The sequence below is a fragment of the Lotus japonicus genome, chromosome 1 (genome assembly GCF_012489685.1).
Source record: "Lotus japonicus ecotype B-129 chromosome 1, LjGifu_v1.2".
NCBI classification, from domain to species: Eukaryota; Viridiplantae; Streptophyta; class Magnoliopsida; order Fabales; family Fabaceae; genus Lotus; species Lotus japonicus.
This window is the reverse complement of record NC_080041.1, coordinates 136,875,739-136,898,520: the sequence shown is the minus strand read 5'-3', so window position 1 is coordinate 136,898,520 and position 22,782 is coordinate 136,875,739. Positions and strand designations below refer to the sequence as shown.

At 37.5% G+C, this 22,782-nt stretch overlaps 3 protein-coding genes across 4 annotated transcripts; 1 reads left to right on the top strand and 2 right to left on the bottom strand.

The window, feature by feature from the left end:
* Positions 1-7,966: 7,966 nt before the first annotated feature.
* On the bottom strand, positions 7,967-17,821 carry LOC130731450 (tyrosine-sulfated glycopeptide receptor 1-like). 2 transcript variants are annotated; one of them, XM_057583750.1, is made up of 3 exons: positions 17,521-17,821; positions 16,182-16,235; positions 7,967-12,834 (listed from the first exon to the last, which is right to left on the bottom strand). In XM_057583750.1, the coding sequence occupies exon 3, from the start codon at positions 11,436-11,438 to the stop codon at positions 8,229-8,231; it is 3,210 nt and encodes a 1,069-aa protein (XP_057439733.1). In that variant the 5' UTR covers positions 11,439-12,834; positions 16,182-16,235; positions 17,521-17,821; the 3' UTR covers positions 7,967-8,228. The 2 variants fall into 2 exon arrangements, with proteins under 2 accessions (XP_057439733.1, XP_057439732.1); XM_057583749.1 differs by having other exon boundaries at positions 7,967-12,738.
* LOC130731452 (uncharacterized protein C594.04c-like) lies at positions 13,355-15,277 on the top strand. Its single transcript, XM_057583751.1, has 3 exons — positions 13,355-13,924; positions 14,082-14,345; positions 14,451-15,277. Exons 1-3 carry the CDS (start codon positions 13,670-13,672, stop codon positions 14,928-14,930), a joined length of 999 nt encoding a protein of 332 aa, XP_057439734.1. The 5' UTR covers positions 13,355-13,669; the 3' UTR covers positions 14,931-15,277.
* A 1-nt stretch (position 17,822) lies between the features above and the next one.
* On the bottom strand, positions 17,823-20,183 carry LOC130727353 (pentatricopeptide repeat-containing protein At4g01570). The gene has a single exon (XM_057578458.1). It carries the CDS (start codon positions 20,181-20,183, stop codon positions 17,823-17,825), a length of 2,361 nt encoding a protein of 786 aa, XP_057434441.1.
* Positions 20,184-22,782: the final 2,599 nt, after the last annotated feature.

Genomic DNA, 22,782 nt, shown 5'->3' with positions numbered 1-22,782 from the left:
ATGTGTTTATGGTGGAGTTTTATTAACCAGGTTGTTATAGATAAATATATGTTATTATTTATAGTTTTTCTCTTCTTATTTTGGACGAAGTTATCTTTCTGAAAGCATTATCGTAATTTACCTCATTCAGTAGATTTTCAATTTAATCCTTTTGTATTAAATATTTAACCTCTTAAAATGAGATTGGTTGGAGCAATATTTTGTTCTTCTAATCACTTTTAAGTATATTTTTTATTCACTTTGAAGATTGAAATATATTTCCTATTATATGTCTTAGTATTTTAGAGTTGATATTATTTAACATTGGAGTTCAAATTTAAAGTGAAAGTTAGGGTTTTTTGTGAATGTTAGCCGAAGTACTAGGACTAATTTCGCGTAGGGGATGGGAGGGGTTAAGTGTGAAGGGGACAGGGTTCGAAACTTGTGGATGTGAGTAAGTTATTTGTAAAGCTAGGCTATCATTTGAAGTTATTAGATTTAAATAGTTCAACTATTATTTTTAAGTATATTTTTGATTCACTTTGAAGATTGGAATATATTTTCTATTATATGTCTTAGTATTTTAGAGTTGATATTATTTAGCTTTGGAGTTCAAATTTAAAGTGAGAGTTAGGGTTTTTTGTGAATGTTAACCGAAGTGATAGGACTAATTTCGCGTAGGGGACAAGAAGGGTTAAGTGTGAAGGGGACAGGGTACGAAACTTGTGGATGTGAGTAAGTTATTTGTAAAGCTAGGCTATCATTTGAACTTATTAGATTGAAATAGTTCAACTATTATTTTTAATTATATTTTTAATTCACATTGAAGATTGGAATATATTTCCTATTATATGTCTTAGTATTTTAGAGTTGATATTATTTAGCCTTGGAGTTCAAATTTGAAGTGAAAGTTAGGGTTTTTTGTGAATGTTAACCGAAGTGATAGGACTAATTTCGCGTAGGGGATGAGAATTGTTAAGTTTGAAGGGGACAGGGTTCGAAGCTTATGGATGTGAGTAAGTTATTTGTAAAGCTAAGCTATCATTTGAACTTATTAGATTTAAATAGTTCAACTATCAATTTTTAAGTATATTTTTGATTCACTTTAAAGATTGGAATATATTTCCTATTATATATGTCTTAGTATTTTAGAGTTGATATTATTTAGATTTGGAGTTCAAATTTGAGGTGAAAGTTAGGGTTTTTTTGTGAATGTTAGCTGAAGTGATAGGACTAATTTTGCGTTGGGGACGGGAAGGGTTAAGTGTGAAGGGGACAAGGTTCAAAGCTTGTGGATGTGAGTAAGTTATTTGTAAAGTTAGGCTATCATTTGAACTTATTAGATTGGCTTAAATATGTTGGAAGTCCCTCTAAAATAGGGGTTTGAACTGGGGAAAAAGGATTTGCAGTCCCCCGCCTTACCACTCGGGCATGCCGCAAAAACAATAAAAAAATAGAAAAAACAAACGTCCTTTGGTTAAGGCCCCTACAATTTTTTTTGGGTGGAATAAGCCACTAATGTGAAAATAATATATGGTGATAAGCTCCTGCCGTGAGGTTCCATTATATTTCTGATGATTCTGCAAACGGCGCTGACGTGGATTATATTTTGTGAAAATTATTCAATTAAAGAGGGTTGAAAAAAATAAAAACCCAAAGTAAAAAACTCAAGTATGTTTGGGGATTTTACTTGGGTTTTTTGCTTTTGGTTTTTATTTCTTTTATTTTTTTAACTCTAATTTACTTACGTGACACTTTCTTTAATTGAATAATTTTCACAAAATATAATCCACGTCAACGTCGTTTGCAGAATCATTAGAAATTAAACAGAACCTCACGACAAGGGTTTATCACTATATATTATTTTCACATTAGGGACTTATTCCACCCAAAAAAATTTGTACGGGCCTTAACCAAAGGACCCCTATTTTAGGGGGACCTCCAACATATTTAAGCCTATTAGATTTAAATAGTTCAACTATTATTTTTAAATATATTTTTTATTCACTTTGAAGATTGGAATATATTTCCTATTATATGTTTTAGTATTTTAGAGTTGATATTATTTAGCTTTGGAGTTGAAATTTGAAGTGAAAGTTAGGATTTTTTGTGAATGTTAGCCGAAGTGATAGGACTAATTTCGCGTAGGGGATGAGAAGGGTTAAGTGTGAAGGAGACAGGGTTCGAAACTTGTGGATGTGAGTAAGTTATTTGTAAAGCTAGGCTATCATTTGAAGTTATTAGATTTAAATAGTTAAACTATTATTTTTAAGTATATTTTTGATTCACTTTAAAGATTGGAATATATTTTCTATTATATGTCTTAGTATTTTAGAGTTGATATTATTTAGCTTTGTAGTTCAAATTTGAGGTGAAAGTTAGGGTCTTTTGTGAATGTTAGCCAAAGTGATAGGACTAATTTCGCGTACAGGACGGGAAGGGTTAAGTGTGAAGGGGACAGGGTACGAAACTTGTGGATGTGAGTAAGTTATTTGTAAAGCTAGGCTATCATTTGAACTTAATAGATTGAAATAGTTCAACTATTGTTTTTAAGTATATTTTTAATTCTCATTGAAGATTGGAATATATTTCCTATTATATGTCTTAGTATTTTAGAGTTGATATTATTTAGCTTTGGAGTTCAAATTTGAAGTGAAAGTTAGGGTTTTTTGTGAATGTTAGCCGAAGTGATAGGACTAATTTCGCGTACGGGACGGGAAGGGTTAAGTGTGAAGGGGACAGGGTACGAAACTTGTGGATGTGAGTAAGTTATTTGTAAAGCTAGGCTATCATTTGAACTTATTAGATTGAAATAGTTCAACTATTGTTTTTAAGTATATTTTTAATTCACATTGAAGATTGGAATATATTTCCTATTATATGTCTTAGTATTTTAGAGTTGATATTATTTAGCTTTGGAGTTCAAATTTGAAGTGAAAGTTAGGGTTTTTTGTGAATGTTAGCCGAAGTGATAGGACTAATTTCGCGTAGGGGATGAGAATGGTTAAGTTTGAAGGGGACAGGGTTCGAAGCTTGTGAATGTGAGTAAGTTATTTGTAAAGCTAGGCTATCATTTGAACTTATTAGATTTAAATAGTTCAACTATTATTTTAAGTATATTTTTGATTCACTTTGAAGATTGGAATATATTTCTTATTATATGTCTTAGTATTTTAGAGTTGATATTATTTAGCTTTGGAGTTCAAATTTGAAGTGAAAGTTAGGATTTTTTGTGAATGTTAGCAGAAGTGATAGGACTAATTTTGCGTAGGGGTTGGGAAGGGTTAAGTGTGAAGGGGACAGAGTTCGAAGCTTGTGGATGAATTATGTATTAACATTATTTGATAACTAGGATATTTCTAACAAAAAAGTAAGATAATTGTTTTACTTGAATGTTGTGATAGTCCACTTATTTCATGTGGATTGAGTGAGACATGATTTTTTTCATTTGTCCTAATTGTGTAGAGTTTTTTTTATGAAACTTATGTTATTTTACTTTTTTTTGGGTAAGTATGTTAATTTTTTTTTGGCTAACTAGAAATTAGCTCTGCGGGCCAATTGATTTTCTGAAACTCTGGGCTGCCCAATATTTTTTGTTGAATGAGGAAATTTAATTTTTTGTTAAATGTTTGGGCAGGTCTATGATTTTTTTTTTTCTTTTCCCAGGGACGTGAATTTGTCATAATAAAATTAATTTTCTTATTCTCGCCCTTTTAGTTTGGATTCACTTTCTCTCCTTCCCTTTTCAGCCTTCCATTGTTTTTTATCTGAGCTTTGTTTCGTTTCCTGTTCAACAATAGACAAACTTGTGTTCGTCCCACTTTGTGCAGCAGTTAGGATTCGCGTCAGCGTCGTTGCTCCTGCTAATTGCCGAACATGGAGAAGAGACGTTCAACTCTATCTCTTTGTATATCTTCTATCATGTGACAAGTAAGTAATTGACAAATTTAATTTTCTTATCTATTCTTCTTTGTGCATCCAGGTAAGATATTTACTTAGTTGACTTATTAATACATATAATGTACTAATTAGTAATACAAAATAATAGTAATCATGATTTTCATGTACCCACACTCCTCTCAGAGGTAACCATACTTGGAAGTAGATTAAAATAATTTGTTTACTTGATCATCATTTGTTTACATGACTAGCGTGTGAGACAATTTTCTTGTGTAACTAGGTCAATTGCTTGAGTTAGTTTGTACAATAAGGAAATTAATACTTTCTGTGTTTTTCTGATATGTATTTGACACTGAAATTTCTTTATGAATATATGTATATTGTTGACCATACCCTGTTGTGAAAAGATTTTCATCATTTTCACTCTGAGGCTTCGTATATTTATAACAGAAACTTTAACAATGTAATTGTATTCAAGTTATTTTGACAAAGATAAATGAAAATACAACTTTTGTTATACATATTTATGTTTATAATTAGTCGTTGATGCCTATTTTTCGGTTAAGTCATATTTTGTGTTGTGATTAGTAAATGTTATAATAATTGGTATGTGATTTAAATAGATGGAGTTAAATAAATTGATTGAATAAATATGATAAATTGAAGAACTGCTCGTCGCACGGAGACGGACTAAAATCCTAGTTAAATTAAAGATGCAGTTCAAATTACAAGGGAATGGAAGTGTTATATATATAAAACTGATCATTTAATTTAACACTGTCAAATAAAATAGCTTAGTTAGATGCAGTTCAAATTAAAGATGAGGAGTATATATTTCTATACCGATATATGATATGTGTATTGGTAAGTATCAATGATATCAAGCAACTTTCCCTTACCTATGGAACCACTGAACCGCATCTTCTATATCCGGATCATATCTGCCATCTGCATTTATCCAGCATAAGTTAATGCTGAATTATTTTAAAAAATCAAATATATCTATTCAAGGTAAAATTGGCATCCCAAAAAGATCTTAATGAATATCATGCTGGAAGTCAGGCACCAAACTCCACCAAAACTGAAGAGTATAATTTGACTAGGCATGTACTGATTTGCAAATCCCCCACCCTCTCTATCTATCGGTGAATCACATTCTTGATTCTTGAAAATGCAAGAATTCTAGCTCATTGATTTATATCTGTCAGTCACCAAAAGAATGAAAAAGTCTTAAAACAAGAAGGAAAACTACTCCATATGAAGTTTATGCTTACTTTACAACACATTAGAAAATAGGTCATAATTAATAATACATCTCACAAAGGAACATATTTCATCGGCATTAATCAACCTAATTATCAAGATTCAATGATTCATACAGAAAATATTGGGTTAAAAAACTGAGATAGTATCTGTCTTTAGGATAAGTCTAATTACTACTTCATAATACATTAAGCTAAGGACATGTTTTGTATTAACAAACTGTCATCATAGCCAACATAACAGCTGGCCACATTTGGCTTAATCATTCCAAGTAAAAAAATGTAGTTGGAACTTGGTAACGTGAGGCAAAGGCCAAGGTAGAATCCAACCAAAGCTCCAATACACCTCAGCATGTTCCCATGGTTAAATACTACATCCACTTTTCATGCTCACCTTTGCCACTTTTCTAATGAACCTTTGCATGGTTTTGTACGCCATCCACTTTGATTTACATTGGTAAGTAACATACACACAAGTATTTAATTGCATTAAGAAAGGGGGGTTCATTCCCCCCTCCCCTCCCTTCATTCAAATGCAAATCCCTCAGATTTCGAGCCTGCCCACATTCACAAGCTATCAACAGCCAACCTTTGCCTTTCTATCTATGCTTATGTACATATATTACTCCCTCTGCTCCACTTACTAACTCAAGCTCTATCTCTTGTAGAGTTTTTTTTCCACTTTTTTTCGGTGTTCTTATTCTCGATCCTTTGAAGAACACTAGCTATCAGCACTGATCAGAAGCCATGGCTGAGGTCCAACACTACAAGCAATTGCAAGGAGCTGCAAAGAGAAAGGGCTATAAGTTTAGCAACAAGTGCGCTTCTTTAGTTAAGGAGCAACGTGCTCGTCTCTACATCCTTCGCCGTTGTGCCACCATGCTCCTCTGTTGGTATATCCAAGGAGATGACTGAAATCCACTACTCTTCATTTTCCTCCTCCCTCTTTACACACGCACACACACACACACACACACACACACATATATATATATATATATATATAGTTTTATGTATTCTCTGCCCCTTTGTTTTTCTATTTGAGGTTGATGTTTGGTTAAAGGAATTACCTTAGCTCCTTGTTCAGTTGGGTTCTGTGGACTGGACTTTGCTGTAGCACCGCCACCTTTTTTCCACTCTTTTTTATCCATTTGAGCAAAGGCCAATGGGTTTTTATGGGAAAAAGGTGAGTTTTATGCACACCCTGCTTCCTCACTGCTACTGACTTTTCAACAACCAGAACACTACGGACGGAGCTGCCAACTGAACAAAAATAAATGAATGAATGAAATTTAGTCCTTCCCTGTGAACACTACACTACTTCTCTATGCTACTCCTACTAAGGGCTTTGTTGTACTACTACTTAAGGCTTCCACAAGTGCCATTAGTAATGCCGCATTACAGCTTCAGTACTCCACGTATGCAAGTGTTGTTATATGTTAATGTAACTGCAAGCGAGTTGTAAAGTTCTAAATCATTATATACAAATTAAGTTACTTCATCGGCACAAAATATTGTTATAGCTTACTGTTCACATGTGTGTGTGAGCATTCGCATGCTGGGAAATGCAAACTATCGATGGAATTTCACTTATGCATATGCAAATCGTAGTAGCGAGACCAATTTTTTATTAATTAAAATGAAAATGTTGAGAGAATTCATGAAATGTTAATGTCAAACTAAGGTTGATTTGGACAGACAACACGCACCTGGCTTCTTGACCCTGTTGTTTCTTTGCACTGCATGCAATAGGATGATGATCTTGTGGCCGTAACTTCCAAACATAAAATGCACAATCTAACTGGCCAGCCGTATATTCTAAAGTATAGAGTAAATTAGCAGGAAATACAAATAGTTTCATGTCATTGATTCACGACCAGACAGTTGCATGTCATTGATTCACTCACCTAAAATCCTTACCCCAAAAATATACAAGAAAGTTCAGAAGTTGAGAGCTTCAGATGAGATATATGAAGACAGTCCAATAATCAGGTAAATTGTAAGCCAGCTTACTATAAATTGGAATTTACATGTCCACATGAGTCAGTCAATAGCCTAGACTAGTGAAGTCTCTCTCTGGTCATTCTACATTCTTTGATTTCTCACGCTATTTCCACAATTTGCCTTTCTTGCATAGGGACTTGAGTATGTTCTGTTCCTAGTTTATGATGCTCAAGCCGGTCGATTCTCACTTAGCTTGGCGGTTCTACTGAATATGGTTCATGTATAACACAGCAGTTCTGCTTCTCCTTCTGCTATTTCTTTATCTTTGATACACACAATAGACTAATGTATACATTATGCATCATTCTATTTCTTGCTTAATATCTCATTTGCAGAAGCATTGCAGGAAGGTGAAAGCAAAGGGTGCATAAATATAATTTGTTTTAGTGTTCAATTACATTGCTGATTCGTAGAATGAAAACCAGTTAATCATTATGTTTGACAATTCCTTTGCTATATCCTATATGATAGAAAACTTGTTTGTGGTATTTCATTCAGTAACAAAAGTAACCAAATGTAATGTAAAACTTAATTCAGTTTGATATCTCAATTCTCAAAGTTTCAGTGTATATTCTTTGGCAGTAAAGCATGCAAAAGTTTTTTCCTGTTGAACAAGGTAGTACCAAATTTGTTATACCAGTCACCATTTAGTTCACTTATTCTTGAATATGCAGTGTCAACAAAATAATTTGTCCAAAAGAATCAAACAAATGGTCTTATGCCGGATGGCCTGAAATATAGTCTTGTGCTATATGAACTTAAACTATATGCGTTCAATAAAAAAAATGTCTGATATTAAATGACAATGGTAATTAAATTAGTAAGCCATAAACTTCAACATTTAATTCATGATAAAACATTTATGACATAACATAGGCTTGTGGAGTTCAGGATGCTGAATTCATCGGGAAGAGCTAAAAGCTGTCTGTGAAGTTATAGTTTCTGCATAAGAAATTACTCTGATAGGGAGAATCCTCATTTACAGTGAAAGAAATGATTCTGTATTTATAGCAATGCAATTTTTCTGCACAAGTATACATACCTACTGTAAAAATTGTCAAGAACTAAAATATCCTCTGCTCTTTATTCATATGCATTATCCTGGTTGGATGATCCTACGTTCTTCAACCATTCAACAACTTCTTTGATGCTTGGTCTCTTGAAAGGATTCTGGTTGACACACATGCAGGCCACATCAAGCACCTGCACCATCTCTTCTTCATAGCCTTTCCTTATCAAACGAGGATCAAAGACTTGATCTTGTTTTCTTTCACTCCTCATTTGTTGAACCCAGGCAACCAACTCCGCTGACATTTTGGGCCGGGATAGATCCACAGGCCTCCTCCCAGTGAGCAGCTCAAGCATGACAACCCCCAAGCTATAGATATCTCCTCTGAGAGTTGCTATCCATGCTTGTCCGTATTCTGGGGGAATGTAACCTAATGTACCAACAAGTTCAGTTGAAACATGAGTATGATAAGGAAGAATCGATCGCGCCAACCCAAAATCAGCTACATGTGCCTCAAACTTTTCATCAAGGAGTATATTGCTTGACTTTATATCACGATGCACTATGTGTGGTTCACATATCTGATGCAGGTAAGCCAATCCACAACTTGTACCTTGTGCTATCTTCAGTCGAGTAGGCCAATCAAGTTGAGATGGACCATCAGCCTTTTCATGCAACCAGTAATCCAGACTTCCATTTTCCATGTAATTATATATGAGAAGTCGAAAGCCCTCGTGCACACAATAGCCTTCCAATACAACCAGATTTTCATGTTGTGCTGTTGACAAAGCCTCTACCTCTGCTTTGAATTCCCTCTCCATTAGACCCATATCTCCTGAAAGTTTCTTGATGGCTAGAGTAGTTCCATCTGGTAACGTTGCTTTATAAACCAAACCAAAGCCTCCACAGCCTATAATGTTTTCCTGACTGAAATTTTCAGTGGCATTTAATATTTCAAGCATGGTAAGGTCCTTGATTTCATTTGTTTTATTAGGGAACAATACCACTAAGCTAGCTTCCTTGTCAAACTCCTGATGGACCCCACTGTTAGAGTTGGCATAAATTGATTCTGGTTCAATCATGTCAAGGTCTCCTCCAGGATTGATCCTCCTCTTGGCTACTATCCATACTATCAACACTGAAATGAATGAAACAGTACCAAAACAAGCTGCAATGACAAATCCAATAGTTATATTTCTTTTTTTACTGTGACCACCTGCAGCACCACCTTTTCTAGGAAGACAAGGGCGCTGAATAACTGAACCACACAATTGAGGGTTTCCTTCAAAGCTGGAGGGTGGGAAAGTATCAAATTGAACGCCATTTGGTATCTGTCCACAAAGATCATTGTGTGCTACACTGAAAAAAGACAGAAAATGCAAATGGTTGAGAGAAGCAGGAATTTTACCAGATAGTTGGTTTCCTGAGAGGTATAGTTTCTCTAAGTTAGTCAAGTTAGAAATTTGAACTGGGATATTGCCAGAGAATTTGTTACAACTGAGATCAAGGTGATGAAGGACTTTCAGTTTCCCAATATCGATGGGGATACTGCCACTGAGGCTATTGTTTCCCACATATAATGCTGGAGGCAGGTTCGAAAGCTGATAATATTGCAGCTGGGAAACATTGTTGGCATTAGCAAATAGGGGTAACTCCAGGTAAGTCCTTTCTGCTTTATCATATGCCAGCTCAGATGTCAGTGCTGGAAGCCTTGTAAGCTCTGTAGGAAATTTTCCTGTAAGATGGTTAAAAGACAAGTCTATGTAGAAAAGCTGAGGAAGTGTGCCCAGCCAAGGAGGAATTGCACCACTAATTTGGTTATAGGACAGATCCAAGACCTCAAGCTTCTTAAGCTTCATAAGCCAGCCTGGTATTTGGCCTGTGAAATTACAAGCACCCAAGGCTAGAACTTGGATCTTTGGGAATCCATCCTGGTCTATTATGTTTGCATCATCTGGCACCATTTCACCTAAAAAATTCTGGGAGAGCATAAGGGTACTAAGGTTCTTAAACCCCATGAGAATCCTTAGAGCCCCAGTGACATTATGTAGATTGTTGGTAGAAACTGATAGGAAAGCCAGAGACTGAAGTTTAAGTATGTCTGGTGAGATCTGCCCCTCAAGCTGATTAGATGCTAGCCTCACTGCCTTAAGTGACTTGCAAGCATAGAGGGTTGGTGGCAAAATACCGGTAAAGCTGTTGTTGCCAAGGTCAAGTGTAGTGAGTCTGAGGAGTTTGGAGAAATTGAAAGCTGAGAGATTTCCCTCCAAGGAGTTGATCCTTAAATCCAACATGACAAGATTGACACAGTTCATCAGAGATGGTGGCAGAGAACCAGTTAGATTGTTGCCGCGAAGGACTAGCCGTTCCAATTTGGAGAGGTTGCCAATATCCCGGGGAATGGTGCCTGTGAAACTATTGGAGTAGAGCTCCAAAACTGTGAGGTTGGTCAGGTTAGCTATATCATCAGCAATGGTTCCAGTGAATTTATTGAGGGGCAATGATATTTCTTTGAGAGCAACAGTATGAAAAATATCAGTGGGAAGAGGACCATGCAGTGAATTGAAACCTGCTCGAAATTTCTCCAGCTGGGAACATGCTCCTAGTCCAGGCTGAATCCTGCCATCAAAATGGTTGTAGGAAAAATCCAAGAATCTGAGAGACGATGAGTTGTTGTTGTTGTCTTTACTGCAAAGGAGAGAAGTGGGAATTTGACCTGTGAAGCTGTTTTTACTAACATTAAAAGATATCAAACTCCCAATGGCACTGCTGTTACTAGCAACAAAGAGCGGCAATTGACCAGAGAGACGATTGTAGCTCAAATCAAGAATCTGCAGGTGGTTTAAAAGTGAGAAAAACTGGGTTGGGAGATGACCAGATAAGCGATTATTTGAAAGATTAAGGTGAGAGAGAGCAGTGAGGTTTGTGAGAGATGGGGAGATGAATCCAATGAGAGCTCTGGATGGAAGCAATAGATGAATAACTCTGAGTCGGTCATCATCACAAACAACACCTTCCCAGAGGCAGCAATCAACAGAAGCAGACCAATTGAGAGGAGGATGAGGGGATATGTTCATGGAGAATGCCAAGAGTGAGTCTCTATCAAGTTGGTTACAAGAGGAGGCTTGAACATGAAGGATGAGGAGGAGGAGGAACCAACAAACTAGTGTTATGAATTTGGAAAACATGTACATGAAAAAAGAAGAACAGGGTCGTGTTGATGTTGATTGGATGAATTTTGTTGGTCTATGTCTGCTGCGACTGAGAGTTGTTCCCTGTGTCATCTCATCAGAAGAGAAGAGCAAAAGGAAAAAGTGGAGGCTTTAGATTAGGAGGACAAAGTGCAAAAGGAAAGGAAAGAGTTAGCAGGCAGAGACCATCCATTGACCAGCATGGCGTGAGTGATGCTGACAAGTTTGGATATAATAATCACAATAGAAATGAAAGGAAAAATGTTGCTAGTTGCTACTATTCTATTTGTATTCAATCCATTCAAATGGAATAAAATAAATAAATTTGCATTGAACGATGATGAGGTGAGAGGCGGCTATTGAGTGGAGTGGAGTTAGTCAAAGGATGATGATCAGATCAACTATATAATAACGTGTGGAGAACACATCAAATCCAACATTGCTGGCTTGTCCTGTCCGCTGTTCTAATCTAATCTAAACACGCACAAGATGTATGTTCCAAGAAATAATGTGGGAATTGCTTTACTTTCACATTCATTGTGTATTGACCAAAATAAACATTCATTGTGCAAGTGTGAAAGATTATAAGATACTGTTTTTTTTTTTTTATAGAAAAAGAAGATATTTCTAGTTCATGTCACTTTACAAAGTTTAATGGTTGTTGTTGGTATCTCTTCCCACTCCAACCACGAAACTTCCCCGAGAGTTCACTCCCTATTTTGATGTCCAATGTGCAAAATGAAGTTTATCTAAAACTAAAATGAACCTAATTACACTTATACATAAGTTTTTTTTTTGAAACTACACTTATACATAAGTTGTACTGGTTAAAGGGTTATATATGTTAATAGCCAAGCAAATAATACTGCTCAAACATTATTATATACTTAGCTTACTTTCTAATTTAGTAATTCATCATGAGTTTGGCATCTTATTTTTGGATTACAACACGTAAACGCCTTGTTATCCCAACAAATTGACATTTTAACCACACAAAAAAATTGACATTAACAATTCTTCTTAGCTTGCATGAACTCAGAATTGGGGAAATAAATACCCATGAGCATTTTGACGTAAAGTGAATTCGGAATCTGAAGCACTCTGTTTCACTTGATGAACCACTCATTAAATGCAGCCCACTTTGACTACATTGTACAAATCTTTTTTCATGTGTAAATCTTATAGGACCATCATTTTCCACAACTGCTAAGGCCCAAATACAAAATTGGAAAAAAAGCATGCATTTACCAAAAACAAATAGCATGCACTTTGGACAAAAAGAGAGAGCATGCACTCTATATCAGAAGTGGACCTTATTATTTGATTGCTGAGAGGACTTCCTGGCCCCGGTAGCATGGTTCTTTGTCCATGGAATTTCTGGAATCCTGTTGTCCTGTTGTGCATATTTACAAGAGCATATTAGCTATTGATGACAATTATGGTCCTCCCTCCAACTCAAGCGTGACACAATTTTTTACTTTCCTTGTTTCTGCGTAGATTGCGGGGATTGAGGCAGGTTAGCCTTTCAAGTGCAAATAAAAGATAGTACAATACAAATAGGGAAGAGTGGTGGACCCTGTTTGGATTAAGTTTGCATGATTAAGCTGTCATGCGAGTGGATTCTAACATATGATTAGGGACACCACTATCCTGCAAACATCATTGCAACACTAGGATTTATGCAGTTTTGAATTTTCTTATAACCTCTTAGATGTGACTTGCCCACCTTCACTTCTCTAACGATCTCCACATTGCAGCTGGCTTCAACTCTAATAAAGAGCCTGGTTGGTTACGTTTGACTTAAGGCTAAAGTAAATTTCTTCCACATCACTAAACTTCTGGGAGATGAGGAAAAACAAACATCTAAATTTACCACCACCTTACTATATTTAAGGACATTGACTTTTCTTAATTCTCATATAGAATAAATTTTGCTTTATACATCCTCCTTTGAATAAATTATCTTCTTTACTACTAGCATACAAAGAAGAATAGTTAATGCCAAATTGGAAGATTTGCTCTCAATCTCAATTGTGCACTGGTGGTCTATACCTAGTTTTGAAATAAGATATATCAAAACTCATGCAAGGAAATGGGCGTGAATATGCATACTTTTGGGATCATAGAATCAGCTAATCATTGTGTGGAATAAGGGGTCATCTAAATGATAACTAGGTGGGCGTGGCTGTCTAGGAGCCCATGCGCAGGCAGAAAGTGAATCATTCTGAAGTTTGCATTGGCACATATTATTTGGAGGTTCTGCTATAAAATGGAAGCCATAACGAACTTGGAAACACAGCAGAGTACACGACATAAAGGCCACCATGGGCAGCGGCACTGCTGTTAGCAATATGAAAAACGCCATCCTAGCATTCTTGGTTCCCCTTCCCTCCATCCTCTTTTACCTCTCATTCCTCTCTGCCACTAATGGCAGTGTGGCGGACCCCAAGTCCCCATCTTTTACGTCAACTGTGTGGACATGGTGTTATCACTACCCTCTGCTATTAGCCAATGTCCTTTTCTTCTTCAACGTGAATGTGCTCTTTTGGGTCATCGGCTTAATCCAATCCAGCCACTGGGTACAGACAGTTCTCCCTTCTCTTCTTTCTTCACTTCAACACTCAGTTTATGTATCTGTGTGTGTGTGTGTGTGTGTGTGTATTATACATATAGCTTCTAGCTTGGTTTTTTTTTTCAACTTGACATCTTCCGCTGTTGATGATGGTACTTCTGCAGATGATTGATCCCTATTGGACAGTGATACCTGTGATGCTTGTTCATTACTATTCAGCTCATCCTTTGGCTCAGTATCATTGCTGGAGGTCGAGGATCGTGATCCTGTTGACTTGGGTGTGGAGTATCAGGCTCATCCATAACTACTTCAGGCGAGAAAAGTGGCAGTGGGGTGTCAGGGAGGATTGGCGTTTCACTGATATGAGCCATCAGTATGGCAGCCATTGGTGGTGGGTTTCCTTCTTCTCTATCTACGTCCCTCAGCAGGTCAGCTTTCTAATTAGTTTCTGTGCTTTTAGATGAACATGAACTTTGTTGGTTGTTATGCCAGCCATTGAAAGAGTAATTTTTGTTTCTCTCTCACACTTGCAGTTGTTTTTGATGGGATTATCACTTCCCTTCTATGTTATCCACTCGGTCAATCAGCCTTTGAGCATCTGGGACTTGTTAGCCACAATTGTATGTGTATCAGGCATTGTCATAGCATACTTTGCTGATACTCAGCTTCACAACTTTGTGAGTAGAAACAACAAGCTAAAAGGACAAGGTAAACCCGTGGTCCCTGTCCTTGACAATGGCTTATGGTATTATTCTCGGCATCCGAATTACTTCGGTGAGCAGTTGTGGTGGTGGGGGCTAGTTGTGTTTACTTGGAACCTAGGACATGGATGGACCGTTATAGGAGCATTAGCTAATACCATGTGTTTAGCTTATGTGACTAAGCTTGTGGAGAACCGAATGTTGAGCCAAGACAACAGAGCAGAGGCATATAGGCTGTATCAGAGAACAACTTCTGTATGGGTACCTTGGTTCAAGTCCTCTCCTTTAGGACTAAAAAGTAAGAATGTTTGATGTTTTTGTTAGTGGTATGATTGGCTAGTTGATTTTGTACGACAATCGTTTCTATCTTTTTAATTTTGCCTAGTTCGTTGACTATGTGACAGAGTCACCAGTTATATGTACTCTGGGTATGCAGTCACGGTTTCTAGTATAAATATCCATGACTGGGTCTTCTTAACAAACAAGTCTTCTTAATTACTTCAGAGTTTGTTTGGGATCGGGGTTTGGAGGGAAAGGAAGGGGAAGGTAAATTAGAATTTCGCTGGCCATGCTACCTTTTCCGTTGCAAGTACAACCAACAGTTTATACATTGTCACTTCAATTATGATGGAATAGTATGTGGTGTGACTTTATCTTTATTTGTGGTTGTGACCAACCTAAGGGGGAAGCAGGGCCTTTATATTTACTTGTGGTAACTTCAATTATGATGGAATTGTTTGTGGCAACCTATTATCCCCTCCCTCTTATAAAGAGCCTCTCCACACTCATTCTCTAACACACTCCCTTTAACAAACTAACTATAACTCCCTTTAACTAACTATTCTACTAACTAACCATAAAGCCTATCAGCCAGTTAGTTACAATAACAGCTTCTCCTTAGAAGAACGATCCCTGTCAAGCTGTCCCAATGTTTCTTAAAAAACTGCATCTAGAAACGCGATTTGCTAATTCACTATATACTGCTCGAGTCTCCATTATGGAAATTGCAAGTTACATACAAATCATATAAAAGGTTGATTAAAATATGTGTAACCATCATCCTAAATTAATTATGAGTTGGAACCGTTGAATTTTTTTGTAAAAAATGTAATCTTTGACTTTTATGATATACACTTGTCAGGTTTGTGATGAATGCAACTATAGATCATTTCCATGTCATACATGGAGTAGCAATACTTAACATCTACTACTGTAAGGAGAGCATGTGATAGGCGAACAATAGTGATTGTTGCTCCAAAGTTCTTAATTTATGGAGACCTAAACAGGTTATTCTATGAACACAAAAGGTAGAGTTTTAATAAACTAAGATGTGGCTGGATTAATGAAATATTTGTATTTCTATTAAACTTCTTGTTGCATTATGTATTTTAGTTACAAAATGAGTGAATTAAAGGTTTCCATAGATTTGGCATCTTTTGAAATGAGTTTGTTGAAAAGATTACCAAATAAAAGCTATATTTTCCTTCACATCAATTAACTTGCTGAGCATATTTTCCTTCACATCGATCAACAGGATAAGTAAGGTTGATACTTGATACATACCTGACAAATTGAATTCTCTGTTAATGACCTTTTCCTCTGAAGAATCAAGGCAACCTGCAAAGGTTGACATTCACCATAATGCACCACAGAACTTGAATCACAATTTTGCTCATAGTCAATAAAAGTAGTACATAAAATAAAATAGAGGAGAAATTTTCATGGACAATGGCGGTATAGTATACAAATAACCATTAATGTAGTTTACATTAGAACGAAGGCACCTAAACACCAAGCACAATTGAATTAGCATATGATTTTGATAGTTCATACTAACTTGACAACTTATGTTACAAAAATTGAACTGCTTAATTTACTTAAAAGGACATCTCTTTCACCAATTCCCTCAAACCCAGAAAAGACAGACAAAGTTGCTTGATTAGACACCCCTAGGTGCCTTATCCATGAAAGACTGGTAATTGAATAAAGATAAAGTTGATGGAATCTTTTCATTGGTTTCACCTTCCCCAAATTCTCTCGTAATATACTATCTCCTGAGATGAAGATCTCTTACATTATTAGAACTGGATCTTGAAGAGAATCTCCACCATTCGCGATACATATTCTACAAACCTAGATATTAGTACTATGGTACGATACTACATATTACTTGAAAGTGACAGACACAACTCACAACAGTCAATGGAAAACTCAAAATGAAATTGTGATATACTAATTTATACAGTCACCTTCAAGAAAGTTCTTACCACAACCATGTAAAACCGATCTATAAAGGAAAACATTTCAGATGATAGCATTAGTCATAGTTTGTTAGAGTTATTCTCAGTTTCAGTCATAAATAATTAAGCCAAAATAGGACTTAAACTGTTAGTATTGGTAATATAACTAACTAATCGTTTTTTCTTATAATTAAGCCAAAATTATTATTTTCTTGATCTCTCCTGTTTCAAAACACAAACGAGCCTTCATAGTTTTGTATTTAAGAACTAGAAGTACTAAACAGATATTTAGCTTTATATGTTCTAGTTGCATCATGTGGATGGTCTTAATAAATCTAGAGTGAGAAAACATCAATTAAAACACTTCTAAACATTTTATTACTTTGGTGGATAGTTTCATCAAAGAGGGAAAGAAGCCTTTCAACCAAATACAACAGGGTAACATGTCAATAGCACACCAAGGGCAAGATATAAACTGGAAAAATTCATCAAAGATTAAAAAAAAAAACACAATCACACTTAATCTACAACAATTAGCCTGATAAATCATACAGTTGCCAAAATTGTCATTATACCCAGCCAAATATGTATACAAATACACTGTAATAATGCCACTGACACCATTACAATAATATAGTCACAAGCTAAAGAAGGTAAGTTACCGATCAAAGCTTCTTCAGTGATTCGTACGTCCTCCTTGTATTGCACTCCTTCCTCTTCCTCTTCTTTCCTCATAGCATCAAGTGTGACTGGTCAACTCTCACCGGATCTGGTCTCCCACATCACCGATGGAAGGTGTTGCTTCTTCATTTTAAATTCAGAATAAGATGCAGAAATAGGGGGGAGGGGTGCAGGTGCATAAAAATAGTCTGTGGGTTTGGCTTTATTGGTGGAAGTGAATCTGAATGGGGAAAGGTTGATGGAGTGGGTATTGCAAGAGGGTGGGACATCGTACTTTGTCCCCTCATGAAGGGTCATCTTTTTCATTCAAAATTGATGCCTTTTGGTATCTCAGTTTATCAATTTCCCTCCCTAGATAATCTAAAGTCGTGTCTGTAACATGGTTAGGTGTGCATCCAGCATCCAGCATCATTTTTAAGAATTTATAAGCATCCTTCAATAGCCCAGCCTTGCTGTGAACTTCAATTAAAGTATTATACGTGACAACATCAGGATTTATCCCACTGCTCTTCATTTGCTCAAAGAACTTGTTCACCTCATCTATTCGGCCTGCCTTCCCAAGAGCATTAATGAGAGTGTTATACATAACTATGTCAAGATAACCACCCTGTTTCAGGAGCCTATCAAGAATAGCACTGGCTAGGTCTGCTCTTCCTATCTTTCCTAGACCTTGAATTATCATATTGTACGTTGCTATATCAGCCGGGCAAAGCTTTTCTCCCATTTCAGTTATAATAGCCCAAGCCTCATTGAAGTAGCCTTTTTTGACAAATGAGCTCATGATAGAATTGTAAGTATAGCTCACAGGATCAACACCTGCTTCCGTGAAAATCTCAAACAATTTGCAGGCCAAGCTCAACTTTCCCTTGGCCAAAAATATAGACAAGAAAGTATTCACCATATCAATGTCAAAAGAATCTGACCCTTTTTGTTGAACTCTTTGTCCAGGGGTGGGAGTAAACAGCTGGGAGGCATAGCCACTGGACTTCACTTGATTGGCCAATTTATCCATGTGCGGAGACAACGACCACTCATCACCCTCCTCGTCTTCAATTTTGGTGTCATGAGAATCAAGGTTGGCATCCTGAGAACCAGTTAGAATGCTCATGATCTCACTAAAATCTCCTTTGGAAGGGAACATGGGTGAGTAATCCTTTTTCTTGCTAGGTGGATTCTTGATAGAAGCTTCCATTCCAGCTTTCCACCTGAGAACCTTTGGCACCAGATCACCTTCCCTGACATGCTTCATAAGCCTATCCGTCCAGTCCCAACGACCATGCTTATGAATGCCGACCATAAGTGACGTTATGGTAACAAGGTCAACAACAAAACCTCTGCCCTCCATTTCCTCCAGCAATTTGAGCGCCTCCTCCAGCTCGCCCTCTTTACAAAGTTGGAGCACAATAATGCTGTAAGTAATTCCATCCACAAATTGGCCTTTCTTCTTGAGGTCACAAAATAGAGTGTAAGCAGCTTCTGGTCTCCCATTCTTAATCAGTCCGTGAATCAGAATGTTATATGTCTGGCAGGAGGCTTTCACCCCTTCTTGAGCCATTTTCTCAAACAGTTGGCAGGCTTCTGAAACCTTGGTGGCCTTAAAGAGTACATCCAACAGTGAATTGTATACAATTGTACCCGGGCGGAATCCATTGTTGTGCATTTGGTTAAAAATCCTGGTGGCGTGGTCTATTTTATAAGTCTTGCAACAACCCTGAATAAGGGTGGTGTAGGTGAAGTGATCAGGTTGATGAGCGCAGGCGTTGAGATCCTCCCACACAATGAGTGCATCCTTGACCTTGCCGAGCTTGCAAAGCACGGAGATGAGACAGTTATAGGTGCACAAATCAGGGCCAGGCATCTGGTGGAAAAGGCTGAAGGAAGTAGCCAAATCACCCCAGCAACCAAATGCATGAATGCAGATATTGTAGCCCCAGGTATCAAGAGCGAAGCCTTTCTTGTCCATGAGTTTGTGAAACACTTGTTGGAACTCAAGCTTCATGTCGGCTTTTCTGAGGGCAACGAGCAACTGATTGAAAGCAATGGAATTGGAATTGGAATTGGAATCAAGAGCAGCATGATCGTGATCGTGATCGTGATCGAATAATTCAATGAGCTTGAGGAAGATGGAGAATGCGAGAGGGATGTGGTTGTTTCGAAGGGAAGCAATAAGAAGAGAGTTGTAGATGAGCGGGGTGCATCCCGGTTGAAGCAGGTGTCGTTGTTGGATGTAATCTAAGATCTGGAGGGTTTCATGGAAGTTATGGGAGATGATGAGGGAGTGGAGAAGAGGGTTGAAGGATTGAGGATGAAGAACAACGGCGTCTTGCTTGATGGAATGGAGGAGAGGGAGGAGGTGATGGAGGAAGGCAGGTCGGGAGAGAGAACGGAGGATGAGGGAGTAAGCAGAGGGGGAAAGTGGGGAGGAATGATGGGAGCGACACCAGTTGAAGAAATGGAGTTTGTGGGAAGGGTGAAGAGTAGGGTTTGATAGGATTTGGAGGATGACGGGTTCAGTGAGGAGTTGCTTGTGTTGAGGAGGGAGGAGATTCAGAACAGGAGCACAAGACTTAGACTTAGACTTAGAGAGACTGTTGGTGATGGAGGCAACTAAGAGCAACTCTCCGACTTGTTGCGCTGATCTCATCTTCTTCTTCTTCTTCTTCACTTCTGATTTCTCAAGCGATGCTACTACACTTCTACTATCCTTCACATTTTGGGTTTTTTTTTTGTTAAAAATAATATATAAAAAAAACAAATATATTTACCAAAAAGTTAGTTTAAAGCCAAGAAACTAAAAAAGAAAAAGACAAGAAATTGATATTTTCTGACGGAAAATAAATCGCCCACAAAACCTTGTCAGTCTAGCGACAGAGAATATATCCGTCACAAAATCCTTCTAACTGAGGTGAATTTAGAAAGGAAAATTAGAGACGGATTTACTCCATTTGAACGAAACTGGTTATTTGTATACTGTCACAGAATTTGCGGTCGAATCGCCAGCTCCAGACCCATCACTAAATATTCTACCAAAGTCCAAATACTTAAATATATGGTCCGTTACTGGTCTGATACGGGCGTACCAATGCATAAGACATTTGGGCTGAACGTTTGTATACTTAATGGGCCGGGCAACCCATGGTTCGTTCGGACCAAAACCCAAGTTATAAATAACAGGCACCACCCAAGCGGTGGGGGAACCTATCATTTCACGCATTTTACTTGTCTTGTTTACTTTGTATTCGCTCTCTATTTTGATTAGCCCGCTCAGTGGTTCCATACCGGAACAATGGCGCCCACCGTGGGGCCGAAGGATACTTTCCTAGGCTTTATTTTTTCACTGCGATGTGACTCGATCCGGGGCGAACGGAGAGAGGAATCACATTCAACAAAATGATGTTCCTCCCGATGTTCTTCAGCGGATCATGGATGATCTCAATGATCTCCGTCAACACAATCAACAGTTACAAAATTAACTTACTGACCTCAATCAGACACAGGGATTACGGGAGGGCGATCGACGAATGGCTGAGACGGTGGTGGATTTCCAACCTTTCACAGAGGAAATAGCAAACACCGCCGTCCCAGATAATTTGAAGACGCTAAAGCTGGATTCTTATTATGGCGATTCAGATCCAAAGGACCATTTAGTGTATTTTAACACAAAAATGGTTATTGTAGGCGCATCAGACGCGTTGAAGTGTAAAATGTTACCATCAACTTTCAAGAAGTCGGCAATGATTTGGTTTACAACTTTGTCTTCAAGGTCAATTGTCAATTTCACGGAGTTATCAACAAAGTTCTTGTCTCAATTTTCTACCAGCCGTGCTCAAAAGGTGACTCCGGCGACATTATTCAATGTTCGTCAGGGACCAAATGAGACTTTGCAGTCTTACATGGGGCGTTTCAATCAATTATCTGTTCACTTGGAGGATAAGATGCCGGAAATCTGCATTGCAACTTTTGAATTGGGTTTGAAGTCGGGGGGTTTAAACAGCAATTTAAGTAGAAAACCTGTGGAGACAATGGTGCATTTACGTGAGAGAGTACAAGGGTACATCAGGGAGGAGCAGAGCGACCAGATAAAAAATAACCGCCCAAATGCAGCGGTTACAGGGCAAAAACAGTAATTTGAGGCGAAGAAGGGAGCGGTTACAGATCAATATTCGAGGGGATGGACTGAACGTGGAAATACAGGGTATAATAATCGCAACCGTTACGACAATCGATTTGATAACCGTTCTAATTTCAAAAATCGTGCTCAACCGTATGGAGTGCGTGGGCCTGGACATTCGATGACGTGGACTCGGAATCAAAATGATCGTGCAGTACCTTTGGCGGTTAATTTAACCGAAGCTTTGCACACGTGTTTGGAGGCTAACGTTATCCGTTTTCCTCGGCAACCGAAGCCGTCAACAGGTTATGTGGATAAGAAGAAGTGGTGTGAGCATCATAGGATTTCGGGACACAATATTGGTGATTGTTTCACTTTGAAGAAAGAGATAGATAAATTGGTGAAGGTTGGATGCATGAAACAACTTGAAGGGCGAAGCAATTTAGATGAAGCAGAAACTTCAACAAAGCGAACTGAAGATGGAAAGGAGGTCGAAAGTGATGGTCAAAACAGACAGTCAGAGGGGAAAGCGAAGGGGCGAATTCATTCTATCTTTGGTGGATTCCGAGGTGGAGGAGTAACTAATTCAGCTCGAAAGAGGTATGTTCATTCAATCAATGTTGTTTATTCTAATGATTGGGGAAGTTGGGCAACCAACCAACCAGATATTACTTTTATTGTGCGAGATTTTGAGGGCGTTCAGCCTCATGAAGATGATCCAATTGTGGTGATGCTAACGATCGCTGAATATGAAATTGAGAGGGTACTGTTGGATCAAGGGAGTTCAGCAGATTTAATTTATGGTGACGCTTTTGAAAAATTAGGGCTGACAGAATCTTATTTGCAACCTTATGATGGATCTTTGGTGGGTTTTTCTGGTGAAAAGGTATTTGTCAGAGGTTATGTGGAATTGAGTACTCCCTCCAGTCCTATTTATAAGCAGCAAAAAAAATAATCACATAGTTTAAGAAATGTAGTTAAACTAGTTAAAATGCATTAAATTTGTCCTAAATTAAACTAAACTTCCAAAATCACCCTTTGTTATACCTCTTTCTATCATTAATAGCTTTATTCTTTTTCATTGATCTCTTTTCTCAAAACTCTTACTCCTTAATCAAGTTAAATTCTTTTT